Source organism: Nicotiana tomentosiformis, chromosome 9 (genome assembly GCF_000390325.3).
Source record: "Nicotiana tomentosiformis chromosome 9, ASM39032v3, whole genome shotgun sequence".
Lineage (NCBI taxonomy): Eukaryota > Viridiplantae > Streptophyta > Magnoliopsida > Solanales > Solanaceae > Nicotiana > Nicotiana tomentosiformis.
Window position 1 is genome coordinate 1,204,606 of NC_090820.1, and position 10,479 is coordinate 1,215,084.

Sequence of the window (10,479 nt, forward strand, 5' to 3'; positions counted from 1 at the left end):
CCTTTTACCCCTTCCAAGTTTTTTTCTTTTTTCTTTAGGTCCAAGATATATGAGAAGGGTAATAAAAATATGATTGCAGGCACCTGCTCCACCAGCTCCATGATCCGCATCTCATACATGTGTACATAGAGCAAAATGGGTAGTAGATAGGTTAGCCAAGCAAGGTTGTACGATGGAGTACTCAACACCAACTATTTTTGTCTCACCACCCATTTTTGTTATCGAACAACTAAGAGCAGATCAATCAGGCGCTACAACTCTCCAAAAAGTACCATCCGCTCAAGTATGACAATCTATCAGGCTTGACACTCAAACACCACCTTTTGATTCACATCCGGCGAACTTGTTGGCAACAAACATTCACCCTCTGCAACATGGTGATGCAGGAGTTACTATAGTAGAAAACTCCCCTTTTTGTAATGATCCTTTGGATCAACACTCCACAATAGATATTCATAACAGTTCTACTAGTAGTATTTGTAGTATTAGTACTTTGGTGCATCCCCAACACCAACCTCTCTGTACGAATGCATCTTTATAATTAATATAAGCTTATCTTTCCTATCAAAAAATGTATGTAATTGTAAATCTCTCTATTTTTTTTGTCCTTGTCCTATTTTGTTATTTGTGCCTTGTGTTTGTTATTCATGTCATGCCATTTTTGAATAGCCTCCATTTCGTGCGCACTCAGTTCTTAAATTTTGAGTAGAACTCTTAGGACGAATCTTTATAATTGTAATCATCGGCAATCTTTCAATCGAAAATAAAAGATAAATTTAAAATTTAAATTTTATGAGTTCGATTTCAGAATTTCACCATAATTTATTTGATTTACTAAATTCGATGTAGAGCTTAAATTGAGTACATATTCTCATAATATAGTTGCATCCTTTAATGCTCGATGTCCTCAATTAGTGTTGATCGAGTCATTTGGACTCATATACCAACGTATTATGACTTTTCTCCCTCTTTTCTAACTTTTGTTTTTGAAAATAACCTTATAGGGACAAAGTCTTATATACTATACAAAATATTATTATGTATATTATGATTATCCTTTGACCCAAAAGAATATACAAAATGACAAAGTTGGTGTTGGTGCTTCAAATATTTATTTAATTCTTTTTAAATAGAAAATATTTTGCAAGTTTTCTTTTCAATATCTTCTTTGTTCCATTGAAGAATTTCCTGGTCAAAATTCCCTTTTAATAGATTTGTCCAATATTCTAGTTCTAATTCTGCAATAAATCAAAGGAAATAAAAAAAGGCAAAAAGTACACATAAAGAAAAAGAGTAGTAAGAAATGGAGAAAATTGCAAAAATGATCGTCTTCCTTTTGGGGTAGGTTTAAAATAAACTTTTTAAATATACGTTCGAGGTGCAATTTTGTAAAAAAATGAGCAATTTTAGTTTTCATTAAATATTTAACAAAGATCGAACATGAGCTCATATTTGAAGGTGCAATTTTGCAATCTTTGCTTTTTTTGGGTCTATTTTCTGGCGTCTGATGCAAATCTATTTTCTGGCGTCTGGTGTAGTTTCCCTTAATTTGGTCTATTTATGATATCTAGAGCCATTTTGGTGTTTTAATTTTTGAAATTTGACGGAACTTATTATTTTTCATTAATTTGCATTAAATCTAACAGCTAGAGCTTATTAAATATATGACAAGGACCATTTTGTCATTTTCTGATAAGAAAGGTAAAGTAAAAAGGTGATTCTTAGAGTCAGTTTATAACTAACAACACAGTATAATCTCACTAGTGGGGTCTGAGGAGGGTAGTGTATACGCAGACCTTGCCCCTATCCTGGGACAGAGAGGCTGTATGCAGACCTTAAAGTCCGTTTGGGCATAAGAATATTTTCTCTTTTCTTAGAATTTTATTTTTTCAAAATCAGTGTTTAGGCGTAAAATTTTTAATTTTTACTTGAAGACGAATTTTAGAATTTTTCGAAAATTTAAAAAATTTCAAAAAGTTATTTTTTAAATTTTTTACTCAGACCATTCACAAAACTTAAAAAATAATCCAAAATTATATTTATGTGCAAACACAATTTTAATTTTCAAATAACATTTTGAAGTGAATTTATTTTATCACTTTTGTTTTTTTCAATTTTACAATTCTTATGTCCAAACGCCCACTTACTCCATCTTGATACCCGGGCGCGTGCATTTATATCTTACAAAAATTATAACCCCAAATTCCAAGACATGTGTAGCATCATATCATAGCTACAAACCAGACGTAGAAGCTATCATTCAATCTGCACATTCACATTTGTAGAACAAAAACAAAAAAGCTTAAGCCTCTTGCATATATACATTTGGGTATTTTTGAAAAAGCTGTTTTCACCCTGAGAAAAAAGAAGATTTTCTGGTTAGTTTTTGCAACCCTCTTTTGCTATCCTTTGTGTGTGTGTGTGTGTGTGTGTTGGGGGGGGGGGGGGGGGTTAGAAGCTATCATTCAACCTGCACATTGACATTGCACAACAACAAGTAGAAGAAGAAGTGAAAAAAAGGCTCATTTTTCCTTGCATACCAAGTGCCTACATCTGGTTATTCTTGAAAAAGAAAAAAAACAATTTTCTGGTTAGTTCTTGCAACTTTTTTTATGCTTTTTTTGTAAGTGCTGTGGTTATGCAAAGAATATATCTTTTACTATTTCTTTGTTTGCTGTTGTAATATTTTCAAGCTCATTTTTCCTTGCATACCAAGTTCCAACATCTGGTTATTCTTGAAAAAATGACAATTTTCTGGTTAGTTCTTGCAACTATCTTTTTATGGCCTTTTTTGTAAGTGCTGTACTTATGCAAGGATTATATAAATCTTTTACTATTTCTTTGACTGTTGTAATCTCAGCATTACACATACTGCACATACGTATTTCACAACAAAAACAACAAGAAGAAGCTGGAAAAAACAATACTACCATTTTTCCTACAAAAGTGCCTCTTACATAAATATACATCTGGGTATTTTGAAAAAAGCTGTTTTATCCCCAAAAAACAAAAAGAAAATTTTCTGGTTAGTTCTTGCAAAACTCTCTTTTGCCGCCTCCTTTTTTTTTGTTTGTGTGTGTGTACTCTTCTCATGCAAAGATTATCTTTTACTATTTCTTTGTTTATTGTAATAACAGTTTCTTGGGTTTATGCAGTTATCTGCAATAATCTCAGCATTAATTCTTATGCACAGGTTCCAAGAATTAGTTTTTACTATTTTATTGTTTGTTGTAATATTTTTGTTGGTTTGTGGATTTATATTAGCAATAGTAATCTCAGCATTAAAGTTTTGAATGTTGTTTAGTATGAGGAGCTGTTGTGGGTAATTCAAGAATGATTTTTTTATTTTTGTTTAATTTTGTTGTGAAATGATTTTCTGGGATCTGCTATTTATGGCAACACATAGGTAATTATACTAGTAAAATTGATGATAGTCACAGCATTATGTTCATCAATGGTATTTCAGTTTTAGGAGTTTCTTGGTAATTAAAATGAAAGTTTTTCTTTTTTGGTATTTGGGAACTTATTCTGGCTAGTGGTTTTTTGGGGTAGGAGATGTTAAACTTTTTTCATTGATTTGCTTATTTGGATTTTTTGAGTGCATTTTTTTGATTAAGTTTTTTAATATCCCCCCTTTCTTTCTTTGTTCTTTGTTCTTTTTGGGGCAACCTTTAATCTGCAATTTTTATCTATTTTTCAAGGCATGTCTCTTGAAAGGGTTGACCAATTGGATTACATGGCGGACGACAGAGAGGTGACTGATTCAGCCGATGAATTTGAGGGCGAATTCTATAACGAGGAGACAAATCTTGGTGACTATGATATGGTTAGTAAAATATAGTAACTTGATTCACTTCTCCTCCTCTATTGAATTTTGCCTTGTTCTTCGTTTGTTCCTATTCATTTTAGGCTAGACGTTCTTGTTGATAATTATGTTATCATAGAGCAGCCAAAGGTCCATGGTTTGAAAATGCTCCTCTTTTGAAAATTTCCAACAGCCAAGAATCGAGAACTAGTATAGTTTTACTGGATTTTATCTAGTCAGGTTTCTTTGTCGTTTGTCCAATTTGTTTGGCCAAGTCAAATTTACCTATTTTTCTGATGGATCACTTATTGTCTGGTTCTAAATTATCATCATCAATTTTTATACCCCTTTTGTATTTTGAGTTACCTGGAACTCTTGATATTTTGTTAGCCAACAAAAGTGACTGATACATCGGCTGCACAAGCAAGAAAAGGGAAGGATATACAAGGTATTCCATGGGAGAGGTTGAATGTAACCAGGCAAAGTTATAGATTGACAAGGCTCGAACAGTATAGAAATTATGAGAACATTCCTTTGTCGGGGGAAGCTGTCGATAAGGTATTTGCACTGCAATTTTTTAGTATAAAGAATTCCATTTGGGTCAATTCGTTGCGACCACAGTAAAATTCTCATCTTTGCTGGTCATTTACGTGATTGCATTTTCAGGAATGCGAACAAGTGGAGAAGGGTGCCAACTACTACGAATTCTTTTATAATGCAAGATCCGTTAAGCCTACAATCCTCCATTTTCAGGTCCGCTTTATTCTGCAGATTCCGCCTACACTAGAATAATTTGTGTTTTACTCACTTACTTAAAGTTGACCTGCCAAATGTCTAAAATGTTGAATTCCTAATGCTACAGCAGAGACTTCTTTCGGACTCCTTTTGTGACAATCGGCATACTACTACAACTACGGCTCAGTCCCAAACAAGTTGGGACCAGCTATACGAATCACTTCGCCGACCACGTCACTCTATTTAAACTCGTCTTATGTCAATATTATGCAAATACAAACAAAAAGTATCATAAGTTATGTATATTTTCTAAATATATAAATCTATGAAAGGCTAAACCACTCCTAGAAAGCATAGGACACATAGTAAAAGTGCTAACGTCAAAAACATATTCTCAACTAATATATATCTCATTTATAGAACTTTTTCTTTCATTGTGTCCTATCTTTTGCTAAGACAACTTCCTTCCATGTGATTTTAGGTCTACCTCGTCCTCTTTTTGGCACTTCCGCTCAACGACCCGGTTTTCTTGTGTTCTGTTTTTCTTTTCCCTTTCATATTGAAATAAATAAAAATACAAGGCATATTTTTGTTCCTCCAGTAATAAACAAAAATCATTATGTTGCCAAATGAATTATCTCTAGTTTTTTGATTCATGTCAATTTTCTTATCTTGTAAGTAGTGAGATACCATATGTGATGTTATTGGGGGGTATCTCTTAATTACATTTTCAAAGTTTGGATTTGTTCTGTGATCTTTGCCTATGGCCTTTTTTTTTTGGTGTGGTCAATTTGCTGAGTGGCGGTCTTTTAATGACTTCTTTTGCCTCTTGTTTGCAGCTAAGGAACTTGGTGTGGGCAACTTCAAAGCATGACGTGTATATGATTTCGAACTATTCACTTATGCATTGGTCATCCATTTCTCGCAACCTCTCAGAAGTTATCAACTTCTCTGGACACATAGCACCGACGGAGGTAATTGAAAAGTATTTAATGATAGTCCCCTACTTTAGTTTCTGCTACGCTCTTGCTTCTTTTTTCCTTCTCTTAGGCGTGACATAGCCTGGAAAATGACTCTTGTGTTCATATATGCATTTTCAGTTCTTTGATTTCTTGGCTTTGTGGTGGGTATTGATAGAAGTATCCTGCACCATTCCCTGCCACAAAACAGGGGGCAAAAAGAAAGAAGTTCCACTTGAATTTTTCCTCTTTAACATTTTTCTCTTTGCTTCATATGGATATAACTATTTCTTCTCTTGTTTATGTTTTACCTATTCTTTTTTGTTGTTGGGCCTCTAGAAACACGCAGGAAGTTTGTTAGAGGGTCTGACACAAACCCAAATCAGCACGATGGCAGTGAAGAACCGTTTTGTGGTTGCTGGTGGCTTTCAAGGAGAACTCATTTGTAAGGTCAGTGCATCTCTTAATCACAGGAAAAAGCTGATGTGGTGTTGGTGAATTCTTAGTTAAAAAAAGAAGTTCCTTTCCGCTAAACTTTGTTTTTTTTTTTTTTTTTGTGTTGTGGTATTTGCTTAACTTTGCTTTCAAATAATATTGCAGAGTTTGGACAAGCCGGGAGTCAGCTTCTGTGCAAGGACCACTTATGAAGATAATGCTATCACAAATGCCATTGAGATATATGAAAGCGTCAGGTAGAGTGTGAATGTCACAATCAGTTGTTGAGCTAGTTTAAAAAATTTCAACTGATGAAAGTAAAGTTCAAACATTTTACAGTGGTGGGCCTCGTTTTATGGCATCCAACAACGACTGTGGTGTGAGAGAGTACGACATGGAGAAGTTTCAGCAAATGAATCACTTCCGCTTCCCTTGGCCAGTGAATGTAAGTTTTTTTATGTGCTTTTACTGCTATTTTTGTTCTTCCCCTTTCTTTGCTCCTTTTTTTTGACTTCTTTTCATTAGTTACTACTTACCACAGTATTATTTGGTTGTTCGTGAAGTAATAATACAATTTGTTATATAAGTGAATTGTCATTGTAGTCCTCCTCCTCCCCTTCATCATATCATTATCTATTGTGTTGGCGGGAAAGAGTAACTTCATGAATTTCTAGTATAAGGCCTTTTCTTAATTTAATGAAATTCTAGCATGAGGCTTAAGATTGCAAAAAACACTAGGTAATTTCTTCTCAAGGTGGGCAAAGTTACCTGTGCTGGTGGGAGATAGCAGGTACTCGGTGGAATTAGTCGAGGTGCACACAAGCTGGCCCGAACACCAAGAAAGAAAATATCCACTAGAGGGATGAACTGGCATGTAGATAGTGGAAACACATAAGCTGTTGTCCGCTATCAAGAAGTTCCATCAACCTTCTACTAGTTTCTTCAGATCTAGTATGAGATTTTGTTATTGGTAGGCGAGGATTTAGTTCTTTGGGCTCAGGACCTAGTCCATCATCCAGTTTGAATTGCATTTCCTCTGAGGTTTTCGGATACGAAAGTAATAAGTGGGGATATTCATTATATGTCCAAATTGCTAGTTCACATTCGCTTCAATTTTCATCTGGATTAAAAAAATTCTTTCTTCCTGTCTACATGCTTTATGTTGCACAAATATTTCGATACTGGTCAAAACTGCATCCTTCAGGAGCTCATGTATTTATAATTTCACTGGTAATTAATGCAGCACACCTCGATGAGCCCAGATAGCAAGCTTTTTACTGTTGTTGGTGATGATCTAAATGGTTTACTTGTTGATTCCCGCAATGGAAAGGTATTTTAAATTTTTAGTCATTACCTTCTACATCAGATGGAATGCGATTTTTTTGTTATGTAAATACATAATGTCAGTTTCTTAGTTCAGAAGCGCACTCTGAAGCATGTTAGGTCGTTATTGTTACTGCACTTATGATGAGGTGATTATTTGGCTAAAGTATTCCGGAAAATAATTTGCAAAGAGTTGCGGTGTGCTTTTGTTTCTTGTATTTTCTCATATAGATCTTTCTCGTGGGAGCAAAACGCGTTTGAACTCGGTCTTTATTGATCCATAATTGTTCTCCATTGCACTATAAGTCTTAAAGTTTGTGAATTTTAGACTATTATTTTTGCTCGAAGATGTCTAATTCTCCTCCATATTTTTGTTTTTGATGATGACTTTTCCATTTGCTGAACTTACAATTGAACTTCTTTGTTACTGTATCAGACGGTGGCCTCAATTGCGGGTCATTTAGACTACTCTTTTGCTTCTGCATGGCACCCAGATGGCCGTACATTTGCCACTGGGAATCAAGATAAGACCTGTCGGATTTGGGACTTGAGAAACCTGTCCTCGTCTATGGCCATTTTGAAGGGAAACATGGGTGCTGCGCGATCTATCCGTTTCTCATCCGATGGACGGTTCCTGGTAGTGGCTGAACCTGCAGATTTTGTCCACATTTATAGTACCGAGTCAGATTACAAGAAACGTCAGGAAATTGATATTTTTGGTGAGATATCAGGGGTATCTCTGAGTCCGGATGATGAGTCTCTTTACATTGGAATCTGGGATCGAACGTATGCAAGCTTGCTAGAATACCACCGAAGGCGTTCTTGTAGACATTTCGATGTGTTCACATAATTCTTCAACGATTTAGGAAAAAATGGGTTCTGCAGTTTATTCACATCAAGCACAAATATTTTGCGCAAATTAGTTCAAGGCATATGGTACCAGTTTTTGATCTTGGCATACTATGTATAGTTTCCTTAAGAGCAAGCTTTGTTTCTGCTTATATACAACCTCTCTGATGTACCATTTTGCTTCTGTTGTACTTTTACTTGGTTTAAAAGAGAAAAAAGAACAACATATTGCTGTAAGTGGTACAGGAATACTAAAGTTAGTGATAAGGAAAAAGATGTCACAAAAGATGCAATGTTTCTTGGTTGCTTCTTGATCTTTAGAGATACTTTATTGTATGTTTTAGGATAGATCAATTAGTTTCAGACTTTCACATTCAAAAGCTTGAAATCAAAGCTCAGTTGGCTGCAAAAGGATCTCCGGGCTTTGGTTTAGTGGTAATAGTACAACTTGTGATACGTGGATTAGACGCATGTTATATGTTCTAACTCTCCCACATGACAAAAGCTTGATATTTAAGTAGATAAGAGTAAAGGTTGGTTCATTATCACCAAAATTTGAATCGTGTACCACTGATACTCGGAAATTTATCGGTTATCCAGAAAACAAATCCTGATTAATAATTTGGTTTGAATAAAATGGTGGTCCTACTCAACTCAAGAAGCCTTTTCCACACACTAAAATCTTTTTTTCTTCTACTAAAATCTTTTTTTCTTCTATTCGTTCTTTATTTCTTAAAATCCAAGAACAAATAAAATGACACCCGATTAATAATTCTTTTGGCACTAAGTAATACAAAAAATTAAAAAGATATTAACTCCCTTAAAAATGACTTTTTACGAGTATTGAAATCAAAATTAGTACTAGTTCTTTTCAGCATGAAACTTCAAAAGATGAATAAGCTAGTTAACAACCACCAATCCACCATTATTTAACTTCCATATTTGGCTGGACCAGATGTATTACCGTAGCCTAATATTTGGCTACAATAAAGGCATCTTATTAGGAGTCTCTGACTGCAAATGAGAGGAATTATCTTTGAACAAGTCGTAAATCATTCTTAGTTTTCCAGAACTCATCCTTCTTTCCATTTTTCTTCTGCTTCAGTAAGCCCATACTGCTTCTAACTATTCCCATTAAAGGCAGCTTTTACATCCAGAATTGCCATGAGCTTCTCACATGATTCAGAGTCACACACTTGCCGATTTTTCACCTATCTCCTTAAAGGGCAGCTCGATGTACAAAGCAACCTGCATTCAAGCAGAGTCTGGCGAAGGGCCGCAACCCAAGGGGTAGAATCCATTGCAAATGACTACGCGACGGGGTATTGTAAGTGGCAGAGTGGCCTTACTGCCACAATCCACTGAAATTCAGACTTTGTCACTCCGATTCGTCCCTCCCCTCCAATCCAATCAATTTCTAACTTTCCTGAAAAAATCAATTTCTAACTTTCTTGAAAAAAAGTTTACTCCTTAAATGATGCTATATTATATGCCTAAGTGTTGGAAAATTGAATAAGTCCTCAAGACCTTGCATGTATACTATTTGTGTATTAAGTGGCATGATTTGTCATTTAGTCATGTCGAGGGAAAGGCTTGCCTATGACACTAAATCCAATTTCACTACTAGAGGCTTTTCGGGGTGTCGCGTGCGATGCCCAGGCATAAGCCAAGAGTGAGGCTAATATGCAAAGACAACGTCGCAAATAGAGGTTTTTCGAGGTGTCGCGTGCGAGACCAAGGCATATGTCAATGGCCCAAGGTCGGTCATGGCATGCCTATGTCAATCGGCCGTGGCATGCCACTATTGGCCAAGGTCGGCCATGGCATGCCTATGTCAATGGTATGAAGACGGCTATGGTAGGCCACTATGGTACAAGGCTGGGATTCCTACCTTCTCCTTCCCGCTGCGCTAAATAACTTGGCCCAGGATTTATGCCCGAAATTAGGCCGGCCGTGGCATGCCTATGTCAATGGCCCGCGGTCGGTCGTGGCGGGGCAATATGGGCCGAGGTCGGTAGTGGCATGCCTATGTCAACGACACAAGGTCGGGCACGACAAGCCACTATGACACGAGATCGGGCATGGCATGCAATCTGCATGGGTTCGGGCAACCGGACCCAAATCGCCTAAAATTTTGCCAGCCCACAAAAAATGACCTAAGGAACAATAGTCATCACCTCGCCATGACCGTTACTCGTTTTTTGGCGTTTTAGGGCCACAAAATTAGAATTGCGTCCGATACCCAGATTTTCATATGCTATAGCCCACGCTATCTGCATGAGTCCAGATGATCGGACCCGAATCGCCTAATTTTGTCGGTCCATCAAAAACGACTTAAGGAATAATAGTCATCGGCTAACCATGATCGTTCCT

At 36.2% G+C, this 10,479-nt stretch overlaps 1 protein-coding gene across 4 annotated transcripts; it reads left to right on the top strand.

Annotated features, from left to right (window-relative positions):
* Positions 1–2,222: 2,222 nt before the first annotated feature.
* LOC104086609 (uncharacterized WD repeat-containing protein C2A9.03-like) lies at positions 2,223–8,392 on the top strand. 4 transcript variants are annotated; one of them, XM_009590922.4, is made up of 10 exons: positions 2,223–2,378; positions 3,702–3,826; positions 4,196–4,363; positions 4,472–4,558; positions 5,380–5,514; positions 5,839–5,949; positions 6,100–6,191; positions 6,274–6,379; positions 7,178–7,264; positions 7,694–8,392. In XM_009590922.4, exons 2-10 carry the CDS (start codon positions 3,704–3,706, stop codon positions 8,105–8,107), a joined length of 1,323 nt encoding a protein of 440 aa, XP_009589217.1. In that variant the 5' UTR covers positions 2,223–2,378; positions 3,702–3,703; the 3' UTR covers positions 8,108–8,392. The 4 variants fall into 4 exon arrangements, with proteins under 4 accessions (XP_009589217.1, XP_009589220.1, XP_009589218.1 ...); XM_009590925.4 differs by lacking the exon at positions 2,223–2,378 and adding an exon at positions 2,438–2,590; XM_009590923.4 differs by lacking the exon at positions 2,223–2,378 and adding an exon at positions 2,862–3,025.
* The last annotated feature ends 2,087 nt before the right edge of the window (positions 8,393–10,479 follow it).

Bases quoted from the DNA above. Each gene is read 5' to 3' on its own strand.
- LOC104086609 (XM_009590922.4), top strand. From the start codon at position 3,704: ATGTCTCTTGAAAGGGTTGACCAATTGGATTACATGGCGGACGACAGA. The intron at 3,827-4,195 runs GTTAGTAAAATA...ATATTTTGTTAG, and splicing joins ATCTTGGTGACTATGATATG to CCAACAAAAGTGACTGATAC. The intron at 4,364-4,471 runs GTATTTGCACTG...TTGCATTTTCAG, and splicing joins CGGGGGAAGCTGTCGATAAG to GAATGCGAACAAGTGGAGAA.